Source organism: Peromyscus eremicus, chromosome 16_21, assembly GCF_949786415.1.
Source record: "Peromyscus eremicus chromosome 16_21, PerEre_H2_v1, whole genome shotgun sequence".
Lineage (NCBI taxonomy): Eukaryota > Metazoa > Chordata > Mammalia > Rodentia > Cricetidae > Peromyscus > Peromyscus eremicus.
Window position 1 is genome coordinate 1,473,367 of NC_081432.1, and position 24,450 is coordinate 1,497,816.

A 24,450-nucleotide genomic window follows, 5' to 3' on the forward strand; every position below is an offset into this window, starting at 1 on the left:
CAGCACTCAGGAGGCAGAAGCAGTTGGATCTCTGAGTTGGAGGCCAGCCTGGTCCACAGAGCAGGTTCCAGAAGAGCCAGGGCTACACAGAGCCCCTGTCTCAAAAAACTGAGAAAAGGAGAGAGAAAAAAAGACAGAGAGACAGAGGCAGACACACAAAGGAAGGGTGAGGAGAGGAGGAGAGAAAGAGAGAGACAGAAACAGAGACAGAAAGAGACCTACCTCTCCAGTAAATTCCCAAACCAGCTCACTGTGGCCTGTGGCCCACACACTCCCTGGCACATGTTTTCTTCTGGAAGAGTCCTGCGTCCCAGGACGGGGTGGAGTGCATCTCCACAGCGTTGAATTAGAGAAGGTCTGAGATCAGTCTGCAGTCTCCCCCTGAATTCCACAGACAGCCGCTGAATAGGACTCAGGATTCCCCTCTTTCCGGGGAGTTCTGGAGTCATTGCAGCCTCAGGTCCCCAGGCAGTGGCTCTCCGGGTCTCTGGGCGAAACGTCTGAGTTTCACTTTCAACCTCTGTTGAGTTCTTCTGCCTAGATGTTGATGACGTAACACTTGTTCTCACTCTTCATTTGAAGAAGGTTCTGAGATAATCCAATCACTGTCGCTCTGGTTTATAAAGTTGCCCCAGAGCCACCCAAAACCAGACGCTCAAGGGCCCAAGGATGGGGGCCACTGTGCCCCCTGATCTCCTCCTGCTGCTGGCGGCCCCGTTGTTCTGGGTTCAAACTCGCGCAGGTGAGTGCGACCCAGGGGGAAAATGGCCTTAGCAGGAAGGGGCGAGGGCGGCACCCAGGAAGTTGCATCTCCCAACCACCCAGCTAGACCTTTCTGCTCCCTTCGGGAGGAGGGTCGGGGGTCTCACAACACGCTTCCCCCAGGCTCGCACTCGCTGCTCAATTTCACCACCGCCGTGTCCCGGCCTGGTCTCGGGGAGCCGCGGTTCATTTTCGTGAGCTACGTAGACGACACGCAGTTCGTGCGCTTTGACAGTGTCGCGGAGAATCCGAGAGTGGAGCCCTGTGTCGAGTGGATGGAGCAGGAGGAGCCTGAATATTGGGAGCTACAGACCCAGACAGCCAGGACTCAAGCACAACAATCTGGGGGAAACCTGATGGTCCTGCTTCGCCATTTCAACCAGAGCGAGGACGGTGAGTGACCCCGACCCCTGCGTCTCCGAAGGACCAACAGGGTTGTCCAGATTCGCTGGACTGCAGTGTTATCCGAGACCTGCCCAGTTCCTTAACCAGAAAAGAGCCTGCAGGGATTCCCTTGGACATGGTCCGCAATTAGTGGTGCTGCACTTCCTGAGAGGGCTGACCACCTTGTCTTCGCTAGACTCTCACACGCTGCAGGGGATGCATGGCTGCGACATGGGACCAGATGGGCGCCTGCTCGGCTGGTACAACACGATGGCCTATGATGGCATGTATTTCTTCCCCTGGGACAAGGACCTGAACTCCCAAACAATGACCACCAGCACTATAGCTCAGATCTCGCAGCAGAAGGCCCATCTGAAGGCTGGCGACTGCTTGGAGCTGCTGCAGAAACACCTGGAAAAGGGGAAGGACACCCTGCTGCGCTCAGGTGCCCTGGGGAGCCATACCCTGCCCAAGAGTCCCTCAGGCTGCTTGCTGGGTGTTTGGAGAGCTGGGGGCACACGGGTGGGATGAGAGAACTTGGGGCATAGCTCACAGGTTGACCAGTGGTCAGCAAGCACAAGTTCTGGGTAAGATCCTTCCTTTGGAGAAGGAAGAGCAGAGGGAGATGTGTGAACAGGAAAGCTTTAACTCACTCCTCCCTAGAGACCTGGGGGGACAGCAATCTCTTTGGGTTGCAGATCTTTGACCAAGAATGACTTCTTCAGAGAACAGCCCTTCTCTGACTGACAACTGAGAAGTTTGTTTTCTCTAACAGGAGGCCAATCTTTTAGTAACTGATCAACAGTTTCTTTACTTGGGCAATGGCCCTGGACCTATGGGAGCTCTTTCTCTCAGGCCTCCTTCTGTGTCCCACACTCAGTGTCTCTGGAGTCTGACTCCAGCTTTTCTGAGTCTCCTGGCCCTCACTCAGCTCACGACCAGAAGTCCTTCCCCTCCATCAGTCTGCAGAGGCCTGAGGCCTCCTACCCCATACTGTCACACTCACATCCTAGACCACCCCAAAGAACAGATTATCCCAGTGCCTGTGTGTGCTCTAGCTGGAGTCTATTAATATATGGACACCCTAATCCCACCCCAGTTCTCCTGTCCATTCCCAGAATGGTCACATGAACACTGCTGAGTCCCCAGAAGAAAGCAAGATGCCTCATCTTCCCAACTCTTTCCCTCAGACCCACCAAAGGCACATGTGACCCATCACCCCATAAAGAATGGAGATGTTACCCTGAGGTGCTGGGCCCTGGGCTTCTACCCTGCTGAGATCTCCATGACCTGGCAGTTGGATGGGGAAGACTTGATCCAGGAAATGGAGTTTGTAGAGACCAGACCTTCTGGGGATGGAACCTTCCAGAAGTGGGCAGCTGTGGTGGTGTCTTCTGGAGAGGAACAGAAATACACATGCCTTGTGCAACATGAGGGGCTGCCTGAGCCCCTCACCCTGAGATGGGGTAAGGAAGGTGTGGGTGCAGAGCTGGGGTCCTAGTAAACCCTAGCTCTTCTGGGGACCCTGCACAGGGTCAGCATAGAGAGCTGGGTGGTGCTCACCTCCACTCCCTTTCCCAGAGCCTGCTTGGTACAAGAAATTCAGCATAAATGACTCGTTCGTGATTCTCATCATCATCATCATCAGTATCATCATCATCATCAGTATCATCATCATCATCATCCCCCTCTTCCTCTTCCACCTCCTCATCTTCATCCTCAGAGCTCCGGTGTTTTGCATGGGTATGTAGAAGAATGAAGGTAGAGAAGAGATGTGCTCTGAGTTTTCCTGTCCCACTGAGGGTGTCAGGCCATAGGTAGTATGTGCCCTGCTTAGGTAATGGGGTGTATTCTCCACGTCTCTGTCTGCTTAGCCTGGGACGTTTTTTGTTGAACCTTCAAAAGTAGAGCAAACTGAAGGGCAGTTTTTGCTTGGGGATGGTTCTGGTGACTGAGACCTCATGCCCAGCAGTCACAGGCAGAGGTCTCACTGAGGACAAAACTCCAGGAAGGTATTACATCACCTCAGTTCTGGAAATCTCCCTTGGGCTCAGGACTAAGGGGCTGCCTCTAGGCCAGTGATTCTCACTCCACCTGTGGTAACATCCCCTTTGGAGGTTGCACATCAGATGTCCTGCATATCAGATTTACATTATGATTTGTAACAGTAGCAAAATTACAGTTACTAGTAGCAAGAAAATAATTTTCTGATTGAGGGTTACCACCACATGAGGAACTGTGTTAAAGGGTCCCAGCATTAGGAAGGGTGAGAACCACTGGTCTAGGCCCTCATGACTGCCTGCTCCCATGCCACCCATGCATGATTTTCTTTTCTCAAGTGGGAGAGAAAGGAGCACCACTCAGGAAGCAAGTAAGTGTGGTAAGGGGTGCTCTCTGAGACCCTCAGGGCCATGACAGCTCCCCAGGCCCGCAGTTCCTTAGTCCCTCCTTCAGCCTCAAGCCTTTGAAGCCTGACCAGGTCCTGCTTTCTTCTTTCCTAGGCATGGACAGTTGCCAGGACTGTATCAAGATTGCTGTAGATGATAAGGTGAGTGAGACATGGGGTAAGACAGAGGACACATGATAGGGCTGCAGAGAGTCTTTGGACCTGAACATTTGTGCTGTGGGACGGTCTGTATGCCAAATGCTCTGATTGGTCAATAAATAAAACACTGATTGGCCAGTGGCCAGGCAGGAAGTATAGGCGGGACTAACAGAGAGGAGAATTGAGAGAACAGGAAGGTGGGAGGAGACACTGCCAGCAGTCGCCATGACAAGCAGCATGTGAAGATGCCGGTAAGCCAGGAACCACGTGGCAAGGTATAGACTTGTAGAAATGGATTAATTTAAGCTATAAGAACAGTTAGCAAGAAGCCTGCCACGGCCATATAGTTTGTAAGCAATATAAGTCTCTGTGTTTACTTGGTTGGGTCTGAGCGGGTGTGGGACTGGTGGGTGACAGAGATGTGTCCTGACTGTGGGCAAGGCAGGAAAACTCTAGCTACAAAAGGAAGTATAGGCGGGACTAACAGAGAGGAGAATTGAGAGAACAGGAAGGCAGAAGGAGTCACTGCCAGCCGTCGCCATGACAAGAGGCATGTGAAGATGCCGGTAAGCCACGAGCCATGTGGCAAGGTATAGATTTATGGAAATGGATTAATTTAAGATATAAGAACAGTTAGCAAGAAGCCTGCCACAGCCATACAGTTTGTAAGCAATATAAGTCTCTGTGTTTACTTGGTTGAGTCTGAGTGGCTGTGGGACTGGCGGGTGACAAAGATTTGTCCTGACTGTGGGCCAGGCAGGAAAACTCTAGCTACACATTTGAGTCACCACTTTATAATGACCGCCCTGAGTTTGCTCTGAATCTTGTAGAAGATGGCGCCTCCCATTTTGAAGACTAAGCTCTATGAGGATCATGCAGGCCACTTCAGACCTTTTGGATCAATCATTTTGTCTCTCTTAAAAATGTATCTGCCTGTCCTCCAACCACTCTGCTGGTGTTGTCTCCCTGGGGTTCTCAGAGACCTTTGCTTAGTCTCCTCCCAAAGGGTTCCCCACTTCCCCACCCCTTGTGGAAGCTCCTGGAAAAGCTACTGCACAGTGGAATCTTTGTTTGTTTGTTTGTTTATTTTTGGCTTTTTGAGACAGGGTTTCTCTGTGAAACAGTCCTGGCTGTCCTAGAACTCACTCTTTAGACCAGGCTGGCCTCCAACTCAGGAAGATCCACCTGCCTCTGCCTCCCAAGTGCTGGGATTAAAGGTGTGGGCCACCACCACCTGGCTCAGAATGGAATCTTTTGTTTTGATTCCCATCAGGCAACTTCGTGGCCATCTTGACTGCACTTAGAATCGCCTAGAAGCCGCCCCCTGGGTGTGTCTGTGAGGGTGTTTCTACCAGGTTTAACTGAGGAGGAAAGAGACCCTTTAACTGTAAGGTGGCTCCACTCATCAGCTGGAGTCTCAGGAGAAAGGAAGCAACACACTGGAGTCCCACTTCCTGTTTCCTGACCAGGACGTCAGCAGGCCATCTCTCGACACTGTGAACAGAGGCGGGCCCCACTTTTCTGTCTTGAAGACCTGATACCTGTCTCTTCCCTAGGTGGCTTCCTATCAGGTATTTTGTCACAGCATGAGAGGGCACAGGGTTGGACACAAAGCTCCATCCCCTCACCCACAGCTCCCTGAATAGCACCCCTAATCCTTTACTCAGGCCAAATTGGGATCTAAGGCTTTGGTGCAGCAGAGAATTGTGGACTAGTAGAGTTGGGGTTTAATAAACATCTTTTCTATCTTCTTATATTAAGGTGGCATAAATCTATTTTTTGTTGTGTGTGTATGTGTGAGAGCCATAGCTCATGTGTGGAAGCCACAGGACAACTGGCTGGAGTCTGTTCTCTTCGTCCACCATGAATGTCCAGGGAAGGCACACCGGGAGGCAAGTGCCTTTACCCACTGACCATCTGGCTCTGGCCCAGTACAGGTATTTTTTGAAGGTCTAATCACTTATGTGTTACTTCTAAAGACCCACTTTCAACGGACTTATCTGAGTAGAAGCTTTCAGTGAAGACAGCCTGCATCTCTTGTGGATCTGTTCCTGGCATTTTTTTCTTAGGCTTCCTTCATATATTTGGCCAAAAGTTTAAGCTATTCTGCAGCCTCATCCTCATTTTCCTCAGTGCATTGTTTCTCCAGAACAGTACATCACCGTCTGTGTCAGGACGCATGGAGTAACAGGATGCTGAATCTCGGGTGTGTTCGTCCTGGACTTCTCACCCTCTTTATTTACATTCTGATGAGACATTGACCAACATCATCAGATTCTTTAGAAAGATTGAAACGCTTTCAGATTCTGCTAGCTCTTATGGGCCCCATCTGCTGAAACATCGTAGTATCTATTAGTCCAGGAACCTCTTTGTCTCTTTTGCCTTCAATAACCAAGTTGAGAACACCCAGATTGGCATCCACAATGCATCTATGAACAGACTTGCACTTCTTCTGTCCAGTGTTCCTTGGTCTGTAACAAGAATGTCCCTTACACATTCCAGACTTGGGACCATGCATGAGCTTATATAAATATAAGAAGATTAAGAGTGATATAGATGGGGCTGGAGAGATGGCTCAGAGGTTAAGAGCACTGGCTGCTCTTCCAGAGGTCCTGAGTTCAATTCCCAGCAAACATGTGGTGGCTTACAACCATAAGAATGAGATCTGGGGCCCTCTTCTGGTCCATAGACATATAGGCACTCAGGACACGGGACAGTGGGAATCCAGGGACAGTGCAAGAAGTCACACTGAGAAAGGAGGAAGTTGTAGTATGAAGGAAATATCAACAGGCAGGAATCTGGCACTGAGGTGCCGGGACTGTTATTCCAAGGTGCAGATGGAACCCTTGAGAAGCCCCTTAGGACCCCTGTTGTGACTGGAGACCCTTGAGGAGCCTGTTAGGACCCCTGTTGTGACCAGAGAGAGGACTGTGAAGGGCTTGGTGAGAGGAGGTGCAGTCTTCTCCAGGAGGGGCAGGACAAGGAGGTATTCTGGCTGATTGAATGGACACTTTTTAGTGTTTTTTCAGACTTGACAAGGGCACTTGCCTGAGGCACTGTATGTGGCCTTGGGATTGGAGTGTCTGAGGGAGGTTCTTTTGTCTAACAGGAGTGTGGGCTGGCATGATGAAAGGGCCCACAGAATGGATTTCCTGTGGCCTTAATACAAACTGGGGTTTGGTCCATAAACCCTACCTTTGGCAAGACCGCACTCTCCACCGGCAAGCAAGAGGAGGTGAGAAGGGACATTTGTGTGCATGCAGCCAGGAGAATGCGGGAAGGCACAAGTCCACCCTGACAGGGGTTCCACAGAAAATGGACCTTTTATGCCAAATGGAGGAGGCAGTGGCAAGCAGGATCCAGGCCAGCTTAGTCTCCATAGAGAGTTCCAGAAGAGCTAAGGCCACTTAGTGAGACTTTATCTCAAAAATAAATGAGTAACTACATAAACAAAAAATGAAACAACAACAATAAAAAAGAAAAAAAAACTGTGTCTGGAGGAAATTGTTAACTGGGTCCGTAAGGGCTGAGAAAGTGCAGCCTGAGTGGTCAGGGGTCAGGGCAGGAAATGTCAGCGTCTTCCTCAGGGCTGAGTTGTGTGGTTGAGATCATGGGCTTTGAGGAGAAGGTAGGAGCTGGGGACAGAAATAGCAGGAAAACAAGGAAGTCATAATGGTTAAAAGTGACAGCATAGAGTGACTTCAGGAAGATGGGTGAGGATTCTGATCATCCTGAGTGTGAAGCCAAGAAGTCTATATTCTGGATAAGTTCTGCGTCTCGGTGATGTCACTTCCTATGGTTCTAGTGACCTTTGTTTAACTGCGGTCTAAAAATAACAAGTCACACATTACAGATAGAAATAACATTACATTTTACATTTTGGCCTGTCTGCCTAAAGGAATCAAATCTCTGTCCTGCTGGTCGATGCCACCTGACACAAGAACCATCCTCTGTCAGTGTCCACCCTGTCCACCCTGCACAGGGCTGAGGTACTTAGGGGCCACCTCAGTTTTCAGATCACTGTCCCACACCATGCACTATCCATCTCCCTCCTCTCCTCAGCTCACGGGTCATCTCTCATCACCAAAGTGTGAGCACACAACAGCCAGTTATGGGGTCAGTCCTGCTCTGTGAAGTTGTTCACTTCTTAACCAGTCTGATTTATTAATTAACTGTATCACAGGAGTGTCTATACAGCCACACACGGAATGTGGACAGCATTCTCTGCTGGGCTGCATTCAGCCACCTGCAGGAAGGGGGTCAGCTGCACTGAAGCTATGTCCTGTCTTCACACAAACTTAGGCTGTGGAATAAAGACCATTGTAAAACACAACAGTTGGGAACAGGGATGCATCATCTGGGGACAAACACTAGGAGACCCTGGGTCTGGCAGGAGGCTGCTTTAACCCATTCATTCACATAGGAAGGACACAGATTCCAAACCAGTCAGGCTTGGCAGTGTGAGCTGCCCCCTGCAGGTGAACACAGGACCCTAGTACTCTGCTTTTAAAAGAAACTGTTTCTCCACTGCATTCCTGACCAGCTCTGGGTCTTCACACTGGGGTTGGAAAGAGCAAAACAGCTGCACTTATCTAGATGTTTTCCACTGGGATTACCATCAGACAGATTCTGGGCCTGGATTCAGGGAGACAATGTTATACACAGGGCTCGTGCTGAGGACAGAGGCAGGATAAAGTTCCATGTTCCTAGAAGTGGCTTTCAGGCTCTGAGAACTGAATGTAAGGTTTGGGTTGGGAAGTGTAGACTTTTGGTTTCACTTCTTACTCTGTCAGTGGCTCTCAAGTTCGTCCCCACAACAGCAACCTCACCTCACACTCTCATTGGGAGTGGGTTGCTAGAGAACGTGATAGAAATCTCTGTGAGGACAAGTTACAAAGTCCGGGACCAGTCAGGCCTGTGCTTTGGCTCCCGAGAACTCTGAAGAACAGAATCCCTGTCCTCCGCACCCTCCTGCTGCTGCTGGCTGCCGCCCTAGGCTCCGCCCAGACCCAGGCAGGTGAGTGAGGGGTCCAGGGGAACCAGTCTCTTCCGTGAGAGCGGGATCGGCACCGGTGAAGCCGGGTCCCAAAGTCGCCCGGCCAGACCCTCCCAGCCCCTCTCCACCCGCGTCCCGAGCCCCGCGCCCTGCTCCCCTCCCGGTCCGCACAACCGCCCGGGTTCCCAGGAGGAGAGTCGGGATCTCACCGTGCCCCGCCCCCAGGCTCGACTCGCTGAGGCATTTCCGCACCATCGTGTCCCGGCCCCTCCGTACGTTGCCATTGGCTACGGGGACAATTCGCAGTTCGACAGAGAAGCGGAAACTCTGAGAGCCAGGCCGCGGGTTCCGTGGGTAGAGCATGAGGGGCCGGAGTACTGGGAGCGCGAGACGCGGATATTCAAGGAGCACCCACAGAATTTCCGAACGTGACTTCGGAACCTGCTCCACCTCTACCACCAGAGTCAGGACGGTGAGTGTCTCCCGGGTCGGAGGTCACGGCCCCTCAGGATCCCACAGACGGGCCCGAATCTCCCCGACCCCAGTGTTCCAAAGTCGGTAGGAGGCTGCGGGATCCGCTGTGAGAGTCTGAGGGTTTTTTTGTTTTTTTGTTTGTTTGCTTTTTGGTTTTTCGAGACAGGGTTTCTCTGTAGCCCAGACTGGCCTCGAACTCACAGAGATCCGAGTCTTAATTTTGCTTTAGGTTTGGGGACTGTTCCTAGGGGTGGGCCGGGCTGAGTCCCAGGGGGGCACACTATCCAAGACATGCATGACTGCCCAAGAGTTATAAGAGCCAGAGGACATGGGTCTGATTAAAGTCCCAGGTCATGTCATGGCTCTTACAGCATTTTCTTTAATAAAGACCCCCAGGGTGGTGAGCAGCACTGGTTGTCCATATGCACATTATCAGTTTGTCTCTCAACCCTGATCGGGTTCTTCTCTGTGGACACTGATGATGCACTCACAATTCTCATTCCTATTGGACACCTAGTTTCTACAGAAGCCAATCAGCGAAAAGGTGGTTGCAAAGTTCCACAGTCAAGAGGAAGAAAGACCACAGAAATGAGGACCAGGTCTTCTGCTACCTGGCTCACGCTGCTGGCCAGCTCCTTAGTTCAGATCCAGATCCAGGCTAGTGAGTGAGGGGTGGGGAACGAAAGGGACTCTGTGGGAAGGAGCAGGGCGCCGGGTGGGGGCGGTACCCCGTCAGCGCACCTTAGCTGCCCTGGCCGGTGTCTCCCCTGCCTTCACCCGGAACCCTGGGCCGGGAGTAGGTTCCGGGTCTCACCATGCATCACCCCCAGGCTCGCACTCGCTGCGGTATTTCTACACGGTTGTGTCCCGGCCCGGCCTCGGAGAGCCCCGGTTCACCATCGGCGGCTACGTGGACGACACGCAGTTCGTGCGCTTCGACAGCGACGCCGAGACTCCGAGGGTAGAACCGCGGGCGCCGTGGGTCGAGCAGGAGGAGCCGGAGTATTGGGAGGAGGAGACACGGAAAGCCAGGAACACAGGGAAGAACTTCAAATTGAACCTGAAGACCCTGCTTGGCTACTACAACCAGAGCGACAATGGTGAGTGACCACTGACCGGATCACAGACATGACCCTCCCTCTCCGCTTGAACTGGCCTGGGTCATCCTGACACGCTGGGTCGAAGTTTCATCCAAACACCTGCCCAGACCCTAAAAGACCCCGCAGAGTTTGGCTTAGGTTCCGGTTGCACTTTCGTTTCTGAAAGTTCGGGTTATGGACAGACAGTTATGGGCAGGGTGGCCGCAAGGTGGCGCTGACCACCGTGTCCCCCACCGACCGTCACACGCTGCAGTGGATGTACGGCTGCGACCTGGGGCCGGACGGCCTCCTGCTCCGCGGGTACTGTCAGGAGGCCTATGACGGCCGCGATTACATCGCCCTGAACGAGGACCTGCGCTCCTGGACCGCACACGACACGGCCTCACAGATCTCTAAGCGCAAGTCAGAGGACGTAGACGAGGCCCACCACCAGAGGGCGTACCTGCAGGGCGCGTGCATAGACTGGCTCCAGAGATACTTGGAGTTGGGGAATGGCACCCTGCTGCGCTCAGGTACCTGGAGATCCCTCCCTGCTTTTCCCAGATAAGTGTGGAGGAAAGGCTTGGGGCACACTCAGAGGAAGAACGCTGTCCAGCAGGCACTGGGCTGAGGAATAGGGAGAGGGAGACTCCAGGCTGCTTTTCCCACAGGGTAACTAATTCTTTTACAGAAGGTCAGCCATGATTATGGCCGGGAGCACACTCGGCGGGGGTTGGGGATGGGGGTGGGGTGTCTCAGGTCTCCTTCTGTGCCCCACACTCAGTGTCTCTGGAGTCTGACTCCAGCTTTTCTGAGTCTCCTGGCCCTCACTCAGCTCACGACCAGAAGTCCTTCCCCTCCATCAGTCTGCAGAACCCTGAGGCCTCCTACCCCATACTATCACACTCACATCCTAGACCACCCCAAAGAACAGATTACCCCAGTGCCTGTGTGTGCTCTAGCTGGGGTTTACTAATATATGGACACCCTAATCCCACCCCAGTTCTCCTGTCCATTCCCAGAATGGTCACATGAATACTGCTGAGTCCCTAGAAGAAAGCAAGATGCCTCATTTTCCCAAATCTTCCCCTCAGAACCCCCAAAGGCACATGTGACCCATCACCCCATACTGAAAGGAGATGTTACCCTGAGGTGCTGGGCCCTGGGCTTTTACCCTGCTGAGATCTCCATGACCTGGCAGTTGGATGGGGAAGACTTGACTCAGGACGTGGAACTTGTGGAGACCAGACCTGCAGGGGACAGAACCTTCCAGAAGTGGGCAGCTGTGGTGGTGCCTTCTGGGAAGGAACAGAGATACACATGCCATGTGCACCATGAGGCCCTGCCTGAGCCCCTCACCCTGAAATGGGGTAAGGAGGATGTGGGTGCAGAGTTGGGGTCCTAGTAAACCCTAGCTCTCCTAGGCACCCTGAACAGGGTCAGCACTGAGAGCTGGGTGGTCCTCACCTCCCCTCCCTTTCCCAGAACCTGATTGGTACCAGAAATTCATCAAAAATGACGAGTCCATGATTCTCATCTTCCTTCTGCTCATCCTCATCATCATCCTCTTCTACCTCCTCATCTTCAGCATCAGGGCTCGGGTGTTTCACATGCATATGAAGAAGAATGAAGGTAGAGAAGAGATGTGCTCTGAGTTTTCCTGTCCCACTGAGGGTGTCAGGCCATAGGTAGTATGTGCCCTGCTTAGGTAATGGGGTGTATTCTCCACGTCTCTGTCTGCTTAGTCTGGGACATTTTTGTTGAACCTTCAGAAGTAGAGCAAACTGAAGGGCAGTTTTTGCTTGGGGATGGTTCTGGTGACTGAGACCTCATGCCCAGCAGTCACAGGCAGAGGTCTCACTGAGGACAAAACTCCAGGAAGGCATTACATCACCTCAGTTCTGGAAATCTCCCTTGGGCTCAGGACTAAGGGGCTGCCTCTAGGCCAGTGATTCTCACTCCACCTGTGGTAACATCCCCTTTGGAGGTTGCACATCAGATGTCCTGCATATCAGATTTACATTATGATTTGTAACAGTAGCAAAATTACAGTTACTAGTAGCAAGAAAATATTTTTCTGATTGAAGGTCACCACCACATGAGGAACTGTGTTAAAGGGTCCCAGCATTAGGAAGGGTGAGAACCACTGGTCTAGGCCCTCATGACTGCCTGTGCCCAAGCCATCCGTGCGTGGTTCTTTTCTCAGGTGGGAGAGAAAGGAGCACCACTCAGGAAGCAAGGAAGTGTGGTGAGGGGTGCTCTCTGAGACCCTCGGGGCCATGACAGCTCCCCAGGCCCATAGTTCCTTAGTCCCTCCTTCAGCCTCAAGCCTTTGAAGCCTGACCAGGTCCTGCTTTCTTCTTTCCTAGGCAGGGACAGTCGCAAGGACTCTACCAAGATTGCTGTGGAGGATGAGGTGAGACATGGGGTAAGACAGAGGACACATGATAGGGCTGCAGAGAGTCTTTGGACCTGGACATTTGAGTCACCACTTTATTTTTTTTTAAAGATTTATTTATTTATTTATTTATTTATTTATTTATTTATTTATTTATTTATTATGTATACAGGAGAGAGTGCCAGATCTCATTACAGATGGTTGTGAGCTACCATGTGGGTGCTGGGAACTGAACTCAGGACCTCTGGAAGAGCAGTCGGTGCTCTTAACCTCTGAGCCATCTCTCCAGCCCCGAGTTACCACTTTATAATGACCACCCCGAGTTTGCTCTGAATCTTGTAGGAGATGATGCCTCGGTTTTGGAAGACTAAGCCCTATGAGGATCATGCAGGCCACATCAGACGTTTTGGACCAATCGATTTGTCACTCTAAAAAGGTATCTGCCTGTCCTCCAACCACTCTGCTGGTGTTGTCTCCCTGGGGCTCTCAGAGACCTTTGCTTAGTCTCCTCTCTCAGGGATCCCCACTTCCCCACCCCTTGTGGAAGCTCCTGGAACAGCTACTGCAGAATGGAATCTTTATTTTATTGATTGATTGATTGATTGATTGATTGATTGATTTTTGGTTTTTTGAGACAGGGTTTCTCTGTGAAACAGTCCTGGCTGTCCTAGAACTCACTCTGTAGACCAGGCTGGCTTCCAACTCAGGAAGATCCACCTGCCTCTGCCTCCCAAGTGCTGGGATTAAAGGCATGTGCCACCACCTGGCTCAGAATGGAATCTTTTGTTTTGATTCCCATCAGACATCTTCATGGTCAACTTGACTGAACTTAGAATCGCCTAGGAGCCATCCCCTGGGTGTGTCTGTGAGGGTGTTTCTACCAGGTTTAACTGAGGAGGAAAGAGACCCTTTAACTGTAAGGTGGCTCCACTCATCAGCTGGAGTCTCAGGAGAAAGGAAGCAACATACTGGAGTCCCACTTCCTGTTTCCTGACCAGGATGTCAGCAGGCCATCTCTCGACACTGTGAACAGAGGCGGGCCCCACTTTTCTGTCTTGAAGACCTGATACCTGTCTCTTCCCTAAGTGGCTTCCCATCAGGTATTTTGTCACAGCACGATGGGGCACAGGGTTGGACACAAAGCTCCATCCCCTCACCCACAGCTCCCTGAGTAGCACCCCTAATCCTTTACTCAGGCCAAATTGGGATCTAAGGCTTTGGTGCAGCAGAGAATTGTGGACTAGTAGAGTTGGGGTTTAATAAACATCTTTTCTATCTTCTTATATTAAGGTGGCATAAATCTATTTTTTGTTGTGTGTGTATGTGTGAGAGCCATAGCTCATGTGCGGAAGCCACAGGACAACTGGCTGGAGTCTGTTCTCTTCGTCCACCATGAATGTCCAGGGAAGGCACACTGGGAGGCAAGTGCCTTTACCCTCTGACCATCTGGCTCTGGCCCAGTACAGGTATTTTTTGAAGGTCTAATCACTTATGTGTTACTTTTAAAGACCCATTTTTAACGGACTTATCTGAGTAGAAGCTTTCAGTGAAGACAGCCTGCATCTCTTGTGAATCTGTTCCTGGCATTTTTTTCTTAGGCTTCCTTCATTCATTTGGCCAAAAGTTTAAGCTATTCTGCAGCCTCATCCTCATTTTCCTCAGTGCATTGTTTCTCCAGAACAGTACATCACCGTCTGTGTCAGGACCCATGGAGTAACAGGATGCTGAATCTCGGGTGTGTTCGTCCTGGACTTCTCACCTTCTTTATTTACATTCTGACGAGACATTAACCAACATCATCAACTTCTTAGAAAGATTGAAACGCTTTCAGATTCTGCTAGCTCTTTTGGGCCCCATCCGCTGAAACATCGTAGTATCTATTAGTCCAGGAACCTCTTTGTCTCTTTTGCCTTCAATAACCAAGTTGAGAACACCCAGATTGGCATCCACAATGCATCTATGAACAGACTTGCACTTCCTCTGTCCAGTGTTCCTTGGTCTGTAACAAGAATGTCCCTTACACATTCCAGACTCCTTGCTTCATGGGAAAACCTAGTTTGTCCTTCCCACACTGATTCGGACCATGTAGCCCTTCCACTATCCACCAGAGCATCATCTTCTGTGGCCATTCCCTTCTCATGGAAAGTACAAAGCTTGCGCTCATCATCCACTTCCATGAATATCTGACTGGTGGCTGGGGAAGAGGTATTGAGCTCCATCCTGACACAGCCAACCCCCTAGGAAGTGTCATGAAAAAGAACCAATAAAAGTATTTTAATATAGACTTTAAACAGGAGGATTAAGAGGGGTGCCAAGAAAAGAGAAAGATAAATGTTAAGAAAGACAAGCCAGGCAGTGGTGATGCATGCCTTTAATCCCAGCACTCAGGAAGCAGAGGCTGGAGGATCTCTGAGTTCAAGGCCAGCCTGGTCTGCAGAGTGAGTTCCTGGACAGCCAGGGCTACACAGAGAAACCCTGTCTCAAAAACAAAAACAAAAACAAACAAACAAACAAAAAACCAAAAAAAAAAACAGAGAGAGGAAGGACGGAAGGAAGGAACTAAGGAAGAGACAGACATACCAAGAGCATGTGTGTGGGCTTGTTAGACTTTGCCACCTTCACAAATAGCCATATAAACTATTGGGATGAAGTTTGAAGCTATTAGCCTCAAGAGTGTTGCTAAGGAACCTAAGTGAGATCAGCAGATGGCTTTACAGGGACACCTGACAGGGTTACAATTGTTAGGGTGACTCTACACCACAGGGATACAGGAAGGAAGGACATCTCCTCTGTAAACATGTTAACAACTTGAGACTCCCAGAGACCATCTTGGGAGAGGACTGAGGTTCTAGTCAAGGTTGCACACTTCCTTGCCTTAAGCCCGGATATTTATTGCTTTAATCCTGCTCTTCCAGAGGACCCAGCTTCAATCCCCAGCACCCACATGTTGGCTCACAGCCTCTGAAACTCCAGTTCCAGGGTATCTGATGCCTTTTGCTGGCCTCTTTGGGAACTGTCAACTTTTCTCAACCTGTGCAGATGTCATTTTGGAGCTCAGGGCCTTCTCAATGCAGCAATCACTCAGAGTGAGGCCAGCAACAGCACCACCTGGGGGAGAGCCTCAGAGCCACTGGGATCTTGCTCTTTGTGGCAGCACCACCTGCATCCAGTGCCTAAACTGCCATCTCATGGACCGGATGCAGGAGCTGCCAATGCAGGTGCACCAGCCCCTACCCCACAACCCCACCTGCCACTGTGGCTTCAATTTGCCCCACGTTCTGCTACCCAGCACCTCACAGCCAGAGGGGATGAGGACCACTTGAACTGCCTGGTACAGGAAGGAGTTCACCACAGCCAGGAGCACAATCCAGGGAGCTGAGGGTCTCCATTCCTGGGTTTGCATGAGACCCAAACCAGAGGACACTTCTCCCAACACCTTGGATTCAGTTTACTGTGGACCTGGGGGACCTCAGGCTGCTCCTCCAGTAAGAACCTCTGCTGAGTTCACCCTCACTAGCTTTCCAGCCCTGGGTCCCTGCAATTTCATCAACTCAAAGAGAGATGTCCCTGAGACTCCAAGGCAGGCCTGCAGGCACCTTTAGCTCCTACACAGCTTCAAGAGAGCCACCCAGCCAGCAAAAGGCCATGAACAGCCCACCTTGTGCAGTGCAGTCTGCAGGGTGCTGAGTCTCACCAGTGCATCCAGCTGCAGGAGCTGGATGTGGATACCCGGGAGCCCAGGAGACTCTGGTGCCTGGAGCTTTCCCAGAAGAGGACAAGGACTCAGAAGCTCAGGTCAAAGTTGACAGCAGGGAGGACTTCACCCCTCTTCATCCTGGCTACCCTCTTGGTGCCTTTCCTCATCCAACTCCCAACTCTCAACCACCCCAGTTGCCCAGGTGAGCCCATGGCTGCTCTGGATGCTGTGGCCCATGTTGCTGCCCTGAGCTGCCTATGGGCCTTGGAGTGAAGCTTGAACACCAGGGAATCCAGAGAGAGGTTCCTGTGTGAGAGGTGGCCTGTTGGTGTGACCACAGTGACTTCATGCTCAGCAGCTCTGCAGACTGTAAAAGTAAGTGCTGAAGAGGGAGGAAGGCTGCTGGCCAGTCCCCACCTATGAAGACAGGGGAAGAAGCAGACAGTTCCTCAGGAGTCAGTCCCCTCAGCCCTGACAGGACATGGGTTTTCTTTGTTCTGCAAGTGCACCAACACTGCTTCTTCCTGCAGCACCTGGCAATCCAACTCTGCCTGAGTGAGATGCTGAACTCCCCTGGGGTTCTTTGCATCTTTCCCTAGTATTTCAAAGCAGTAGTCTAGGGCTTCTGAGGTCTTGAGTTTGCATAGTAATCTGTGCAGCGAGCAAGACACCAGAAATTAGAGTGTCGACTCCAGGTGTGGGCTTGGATTCTGTGGGGGAATCCCAGGCTGGCTTCGAACATCTGTGTTGATAGGGACTATAGAGATGCCTTGAAAGTGACAGAGTTTTCTGGGTGTATTCAAGGCAGCAACCAAGTCCATCCTGGGAAAATGAGAATAAAATGGAGCAGCAGTGGGAACCATCATGTGACCCTTGCTGGGGAGCTCAGAGGAAAGAAACAGCCATGCTCACGGAGTCATAGACCACAGGTAGCAATGAAACTAGAAAGGGAAGCCAGCATGCCATGCTGACAGCAAGGATGTGTGTCTGTGTGTCTGTGTGTCTGTGTGCGCGCTCAGGCTTGGGACCATGCATGAGCTTATATAAGTATAAGAAGATTAAGAGGAGTATAGATGGGGCTGGAGAGATGGCTCAGAGGTTAAGAACACTGACTGCTCTTCCAGAGGTCTAGAGTTCAATTCCCAGCAACTATGTGGTGGCTCATACCATCTAGAATGAGATCTGGTGCCCTCTTCTGGCCTGTAGGTATATATGTAGGCAGAACACTGTATACATAACAAATAAATTTTTTTTTTTTAAAAAAGAGGGGTATAGATGAACAGCTCTTAATGTTAAGAGACCTCAAAAATGAAAGCAGGAAGTTGGTTGTTCCAGTGAAGTTAGATATCAGGACTTATTAGCACAGTGGTGAAAAAATCTTCCCACATCCCAGAAGACAAGGTATTACATCCACACAGGAAGAATACTCCTAAGGAATCAGGGACAGTGCAAGAAGTCACACTGAGAAGGGAGGAAGTTGTAGTATGAAGGAAATATCAACAGGCAGGAATCTGGCACTGAGGTGCCAGGACTGTTATTCCAAGGTGCAGATGGAACCCTTGAGGAGCCCATTAGGACTCGCCACCCCTGTTGTGACTGGAGACCCTTGAGGAGCCTGTTAGGACCCCTGTTGTGACCAGAGAGAGGACTGTGAAGGGCTTGGTGAGAGGAGGTGCAGTCTTCTCCAGGAGGGGCAGGACAAGGAGGTATTCTGGCTGATTGAATGGACACTTTTATTAGTGTTTTTTCAGACTCAACAAGGGCACTTGCCTGAGGCACTGTATGTGGCCTTGGGATTGGAGTGTCTGAGGGAGGTTCTTTTGTCTAACAGGAGTGTGGGCTGGCATGATGAAAGGGCCCACAGAATGGATTTCCTGTGGCCTTAATACAAACTGGGGTTTGGTCCATAAACCCTACCTTTGGCAAGACTGCACTCTCCACCGGCAAGCAAGAGGAGGTGAGAAGGGACATTTGTGTGCATGCAGCCAGGAGAACGCAGGAAGGCACAAGTCTACCCTGACAGGGGTTCCACAGAAAATGGACCTTTTATGCCAAATGGAGGAGGCAGCGGCAAGCAGGATCCAGGCCAGCTTAGTCTCCATAGAGAGTTCCAGGAGAGCTAAGGCCACATAGTGAGACTTTATCTCAAAAATAAATGAGTAACTACATAAACAAAAAATGAAACAACAACAATAAAAAAGAAAAAAAACTGTGTCTGGAGGAAATTGTTAACTGGGTGTGTAAGGGCTGAGAAAGTGCAGCCTGAGTGGTCAGGGGTCAGGGCAGGAAATGTCAGCGTCTTCCCCAGGGCTGAGTTGTGTGGTTGAGATCATGGGCTTTGAGGAGAAGGTAGGAGCTGGTGACAGAAATAGCAGGAAAACAAGGAAGTCATAATGGTTAAAAGTGACACCACAGAGTGACTTCAGGAAGATGGGTGAGGATTCTGATCATCCTGATTGTGAAGACAAGAAGTCTATATTCTGTGTCTCGGTGATGTCACTTCCTATGGTTCTAGTGACCTTTGTTTAACTGCGGTCTAAAAATAACAAGTCACACATTACAGATAGAAATAACATTAGATTTTACATTTTGGCCTGTCTGCCTAAAGGAATCAAATCTCTGTCCTGCTGGTCAATGCCACCTGACACAAGAACCATCCTCTGTCAGTGTCCACCCTGTCCACCCTGCACAGGGCTGAGGTACTTAGAGGCCACCTCAGTTTTCAGATCACTGTCCCACACCATGCACCATCCATCTCCCTCCTTTCCTCAGCTCACGGGTCATCTCTCATCACCAAAGTGTGAGCACACAACAGCCAGTTATGGGGTCAGTCCTGCTCTGTGAAATTGTTCACTTCTTAACCAGTCTGATTTATTAATTAACTGTATCACAGGAGTGTCTATACAGCCACACACGGAATGTGGGCAGCATTCACTGCTGGGCTGCATTCAGCCACCTGCAGGAAGGGGGTCAGCTGCACTGAAGCTATGTCCTGTCTTCACACAAACTTAGGCTGTGGAATGAAGACCATTGTAAAACACAACAGTTGGGAACAGGGATGCATCATCTGGGGACAAACACTAGGAGACCCTGGGTCTGGCAGGAGGCTGCTTTAACCCATTCATTCACATAGGAAGGACACAGATTCCAAACCAGTCAGGCTTGGCAGTGTGAGCTGCCCCCTGCAGGTGAACACAGGACCCTAGTACTCTGCTTTTAAAAGAAACTTTCTCCACTGCATTCCTGACCAGCTCTGGGTCTTCACACTGGGGTTGGAAAGAGCAAAACAGCTGCACTTATCTAGATGTTTTCCACTGGGATTACCATCAGACAGATTCTGGGCCTGGATTCAGGGAGACAATGTTATACACAGGGCTCGTGCTGAGGACAGAGGCAGGATAAAGTTCCATGTTCCTAGAAGTGGCTTTCAGGCTCTGAGAACTGAATGTAAGGTTTGGGTTGGGAAGTGTAGACTTTTGGTTTCACTTCTTACTCTGTCAGTGGCTCTCAAGTTCGTCCCCACAACAGCAACCTCACCTCACACTCTCATTGGGAGTGGGTTGCTAGAGAACGTGATAGAAATCTCTGTGAGGACAAGTTACAAAGTCCGGGACCAGTCAGGCCTGTGCTTTGGCTCCCGAGAACTCTGAAGAACAGAATCCCTGTCCTCCGCACCCTCCTGCTGCTGCTGGCTGCCGCCCTAGGCTCCGCCCAGACCCAGGCAGGTGAGTGAGGGGTCCAGGGGAACCAGTCTCTTCCGTGAGAGCGGGATCGGCACCGGTGAAGCCGGGTCCCAAAGTCGCCCGGCCAGACCCCCCGCCCTTCTCAACCGCGTCCCGAGCCCCGCGCCCTGCTCCCCTCCCGGTCCGCACAACCGCCTGGGGTCCCAGGAAGAGAGTCGGGATCTCACCGTGCCCCACCCCCAGGCTCGACTCGCTGAGGCATTTCCGCACCATCGTGTCCCGGCCCCTCCGTACGTTGCCATTGGCTACGGGGACAATTCGCAGTTCGACAGAGAAGCGGAAACTCTGAGAGCCAGGCCGCGGGTTCCGTGGGTAGAGCATGAGGGGCCGGAGTACTGGGAGCGCGAGACGCGGATATTCAAGGAGCACCCACAGAATTTCCGAACGTGACTTCGGAACCTGCTCCACTTCTACCACCAGAGTCATGACGGTGAGTGTCTCCCGGGTCGGAGGTCACGGCCCCTCAGGATCCCACGGACGGGCCCGAATCTCCCCGACCCCAGTGTTCCAAAGTCGGTAGGAGGCTGCGGGATCCGCTGTGAGAGTCTGAGGGTTTTTTTGGTTTTTTGTTTGTTTGCTTTTTGGTTTTTCGAGACAGAGTTTCTCTGTAGCCCAGACTGGCCTCGAACTCACAGAGATCCGAGTCTGAATTTTGCTTTAGGTTTGGGGACTGTTCCTAGGGGTGGGCCGGGCTGAGTCCCAGGCGGGGCACACTATCCAAGACATGCATGACTGCCCAAGAGTTATAAGAGCCAGAGGACATGGGTCTGATTAAAGTCCCAGGTCATGTCATGGCTCTTACAGCATTTTCTTTAATAAAGACCCCCAGGGTGGTGAGCAGCACTGGTTGTCCATATGCACATTATCAGTTTGTCTCTCAACCCTGATCGGGTTCTTCTCTGTGGACACTGATGATGCACTCACAATTCTCATTCCTATTGGACACCTAGTTTCTACAGAAGCCAATCAGCGAAAAGGTGGTTGCAAAGTTCCACAGTCAAGAGGAAGAAAGACCACAGAAATGAGGACCAGGTCTTCTGCTACCTGGCTCACGCTGCTGGCCAGCTCCTTAGTTCAGATCCAGATCCAGGCTAGTGAGTGAGGGGTGGGGAACGAAAGGGACTCTGTGGGAAGGAGCAGGGCGCCGGGTGGGGGTGGTACCCCGTCAGCGCACCTTAGCTGCCCTGGCCGGTGTCTCCCCTGCCTTCACCCGGAACCCTGGGCCGGGAGTAGGTTCTGGGTCTCACCATGCATCACCCCCAGGCTCGCACTCGCTGCGGTATTTCTACACGGTTGTGTCCCGGCCCGGCCTCGGAGAGCCCCGGTTCACCATCGGCGGCTACGTGGACGACACGCAGTTCGTGCGCTTCGACAGCGACGCCGAGACTCCGAGGGTAGAACCGCGGGCGCCGTGGGTCGAGCAGGAGGAGCCGGAGTATTGGGAGGAGGAGACACGGAAAGCCAGGAACACAGGGAAGAACTTCAAATTGAACCTGAAGACCCTGCTTGGCTACTACAACCAGAGTGACAATGGTGAGTGACCACGGCCCGATCAGACATGACCCTCCCTCTCCGCTTGAACTGGCCTGGGTCATCCTGACACGCTGGGTCGAAGTTTCATCCAAACACCTGCCCAGACCCTAAAAGACCCCGCAGAGTTTGGCTTAGGTTTCCGGTTGCACTTTCGTTTCTGAAAGTTCGGGTTATGGACTGAGAGAGAGCTGGGCAGGGTGGCCGCAAGGTGGCGCTGACCACCGTGTCCCCCACAGACCCTCACACGCTGCAGTGGATGTATGGCTGCGACCTGGGGCCGGACGGCCAACTGCTCCGCGGGTACTGTCAGGAGGCCTATGACGGCCGCGATTACATTGCCCTGAACGAGGACCTGCGCTCCTGGACCGCACACGACACGGCCTCACAGATCTCTAAGCGCAAGTCAGAGGACGTAGACGAGGCCCACCACCAGAAGGCGTACCTGCAGGGCGCGTGCATAGACTGGCTCCAGAGATACTTGGAGTTGGGGAAAGCCACCCTGCTGCGCTCAGGTACTTGGAGATCCCTCCCTGCTTTTCCCAGATAAGTGTGGAGGAAAGGCTTGGGGCACACTCAGAGAAGAACGCTGTCCAGCAGGCACTGGGCTGAGGAATAGGGAGAGGAAGACTCCAGGCTGCTTTTCCCACAGGGTGACTAATTCTTTTACAGAAGGTCAGCCACGACTATGGCCCGGAGCACACTCGGCGGGGGTTGGGGATGGGGGTGGGGTGTCTCAGGTCTCCTTCTGTGCCCCACACTCAGTGTCTCTGGAGTCTGACTCCAGCTTTTCTGAGTCTCCTGGCCCTCACTCAGCTCACGACCAGAAGTCCTTCCCCTCCATCAGTCTGCAGAACCCTGAGGCCTCCTACCCCATACTATCACACTCACATCCTAGACCACCCCAAAAAACAGATTACCCCAGTGCCTGTGTGTGCTCTAGCTGGGGTTTATTAATATATGGACACCCTAATCCCACCCCAGTTCTCCTGTCCATTCCCAGAATGGTCACATGAACACTGCTGAGTCCCTAGAAGAAAGCAAGATGCCTCATTTTCCCAAATCTTCCCCTCAGAACCCCCAAAGGCACATGTGACCCATCACCCCATACTGAATGGAGAAGTCACCCTGAGGTGCTGGGCCCTGGGCTTCTACCCTGCTGAGATCTCCGTGACCTGGCAGAGGGATGGGGAGGAACTGACTCAGGACATGGAGCTGGTTGAGACCAGACCTTCTGGGGATGGAACCTTCCAGAAGTGGGCAGCTGTGGTGGTGCCTTCTGGGTTGGAGCAGAGATACACATGTCATGTGCACCATGAGGGTCTGCCTGAGCCCCTCACCCTGAGATGGGGTAAGGAGGGTGTGGGTACAGAGCTGGGGTCAGGGGAAGCTGGAGCCTTCTGCAGACCCTGAGGTCAGGGCTGAGAGCTGGGGTCCATGACCTCCACTTTCCCTTCCTGTCCTTCCCTCCCAGAGCCTCCTCAGTCCACTGTCCCCATCATAGCAATCATTGCTGTTCTGGCTCTCCTTGGAGCTGTGGCCATCATTGGAGCTGTGGTGGCTGTTGTGAGGAAGAGGAGGAGAAACACAGGTAGGAAAGGGCAGGGTCTGGTTCTCTCTCAGCCCCTTTTAGAAGTGTGCTCTGCCTCATTAATGGAAAACACATCTACACCCCTCATTGCTCCTGTCTGTAATCTGGGTCTGCTGTCAGTTCTGGAACCTTCCTAGGGTCGGGGTCTTCCCTGGTCTCTCACAGCTTTTCTTCTCACAGGTGGAAAAGGAGGCTATTATGCTCATGATTTAGGTAAGTGTGGGCAACAGGATTGTCCCTGAGGCTCTTGGGGTGGAGCCGGAGCTGGTGGGGAGCCCAGCCAGCCCATAATTCCTCCTCCACCCACATCCTCTCAGTCTCCTGAGTGTGCCTTGTTATTTCTTCTTCTGCAGACTTGTACAGTTCCCAGAGCTCGCCTATTCTCTGGAGACTTGAAAAAGTGACACCCTGGGGGCTTGGGATTGGGGCTGAGGCAAAGGGACAGGGGTGGGTCCCAGGTCTCAGATTTGGACATTTTTTTTTAAAGATTTATTTATTTATTATGTATACAGTGTTCTGTTTGCACGTATCCCTGCAGGCCAGAAGAGGGGGCCAGATCTCATTATAGATGGTTGTGAGCCACCATGTGGGTGCTGGGAATTGAACTCAGGACCTCTGGAAGAACAGCCAGCTCTCTTAACCTCTGAGCCATCTCTCCAGCCCCCAGATTTAGACATTTTAATGAGTCATGGTGGGACTCTGAGATGGCTTTATACTGACTATTCACAAATCTTGTTCTATAGCTTCAGACAACTTCCTTGTGGGACTGAGTAAGAAGCGAGGACAATGAAGATCTGGAGTCCACCCCTGCTTACCAGGATGCTGACCTTTCAGGCACCAACCTTCCTGTTCCCAACAGAATGCCTCCATCCTGCCTCCTCCCTGCTGCCTGAACTGCAGCTCCTGACTTCCCACTGAAAATAAAAACTGACTCCTTGCTGGGCCTTTCCTGCTGTGTCTGTCTGTGCCAAATGGAAAGTTCCCATCAATGTAGTGCAGCAGCGACCTGCGGTGACAGTGACCATTGCACAGATGTTTGTGTGCTGAGTTGTGACACACTTTCATTATTGCAGGGAGACCACACTATGAGCCCACCATTCTTCTCATGATAATGGTTTTCTTTAAAAAAGGGGAGAGGTCTGAAGAGTGGCATGAACAGTCACAACACTTGGTTCAACTCTGTTTATCGTTAGCCATCTAGTGTCTCTACTGCCCACACAGGCCATTAAAAGGACTGGGGTGCCAGGTTGC

At 51.6% G+C, this 24,450-nt stretch overlaps 3 protein-coding genes across 9 annotated transcripts in view; all 3 read left to right on the forward strand.

The window, feature by feature from the left end:
- LOC131926459 (H-2 class I histocompatibility antigen, D-37 alpha chain-like) overlaps window positions 1-24,138 on the forward strand; it is a 61,452-nt gene extending 37,314 nt beyond the window's left edge. For 2 of the 7 annotated variants that reach the window (XM_059281947.1, XM_059281948.1), the window contains exons 7-8: window positions 23,380-23,412; window positions 23,943-24,138. In XM_059281947.1, the coding sequence (XP_059137930.1) occupies window positions 23,380-23,412; window positions 23,943-23,989 (80 nt within the window). In that variant the 3' untranslated portion in view covers window positions 23,990-24,138. Of the gene's footprint in view, window positions 1-19,943; window positions 20,061-20,261; window positions 20,509-21,028; window positions 21,173-21,341; window positions 21,612-21,847; window positions 22,124-22,683; window positions 22,960-23,082; window positions 23,200-23,379; window positions 23,413-23,552; window positions 23,600-23,942 lie in introns of those variants that run through there. The other 5 variants (XM_059281945.1, XM_059281951.1, XM_059281946.1 and 2 more) reach the window with 5 other exon arrangements.
- Window positions 582-9,119, forward strand: LOC131893713 (H-2 class I histocompatibility antigen, Q10 alpha chain-like). The gene is made up of 7 exons (XM_059243823.1): window positions 582-742; window positions 886-1,155; window positions 1,343-1,591; window positions 2,337-2,612; window positions 2,728-2,793; window positions 3,648-3,694; window positions 8,688-9,119. The coding sequence occupies exons 1-7, from the start codon at window positions 670-672 to the stop codon at window positions 9,117-9,119; spliced, it is 1,413 nt and encodes a 470-aa protein (XP_059099806.1). The 5' UTR covers window positions 582-669.
- On the forward strand, window positions 8,404-12,594 carry LOC131926471 (H-2 class I histocompatibility antigen, Q10 alpha chain-like). The gene is made up of 7 exons (XM_059281965.1): window positions 8,404-8,708; window positions 8,913-9,159; window positions 9,679-9,822; window positions 9,992-10,259; window positions 10,496-10,773; window positions 11,335-11,610; window positions 11,726-12,594. The coding sequence occupies exons 3-7, from the start codon at window positions 9,750-9,752 to the stop codon at window positions 11,926-11,928; spliced, it is 1,098 nt and encodes a 365-aa protein (XP_059137948.1). The 5' UTR covers window positions 8,404-8,708; window positions 8,913-9,159; window positions 9,679-9,749; the 3' UTR covers window positions 11,929-12,594.
- Window positions 24,139-24,450: the final 312 nt, after the last annotated feature.

What these genes read in the sequence shown, in the direction of transcription:
- LOC131926471 (XM_059281965.1), top strand. Translation starts at nt 9,750, where the DNA reads ATGAGGACCAGGTCTTCTGCTACCTGGCTCACGCTGCTGGCCAGCTCC. An exon ending in TCAGATCCAGATCCAGGCTA is followed by an intron (nt 9,823 to 9,991) that starts GTGAGTGAGGGG and finishes CATCACCCCCAG; the next exon opens with GCTCGCACTCGCTGCGGTAT. An exon ending in TACTACAACCAGAGCGACAA is followed by an intron (nt 10,260 to 10,495) that starts TGGTGAGTGACC and finishes CGTGTCCCCCAC; the next exon opens with CGACCGTCACACGCTGCAGT.
- LOC131893713 (XM_059243823.1), top strand. Translation starts at nt 670, where the DNA reads ATGGGGGCCACTGTGCCCCCTGATCTCCTCCTGCTGCTGGCGGCCCCG. An exon ending in CTGGGTTCAAACTCGCGCAG is followed by an intron (nt 743 to 885) that starts GTGAGTGCGACC and finishes CGCTTCCCCCAG; the next exon opens with GCTCGCACTCGCTGCTCAAT. An exon ending in GCCCCTCACCCTGAGATGGG is followed by an intron (nt 2,613 to 2,727) that starts GTAAGGAAGGTG and finishes TCCCTTTCCCAG; the next exon opens with AGCCTGCTTGGTACAAGAAA.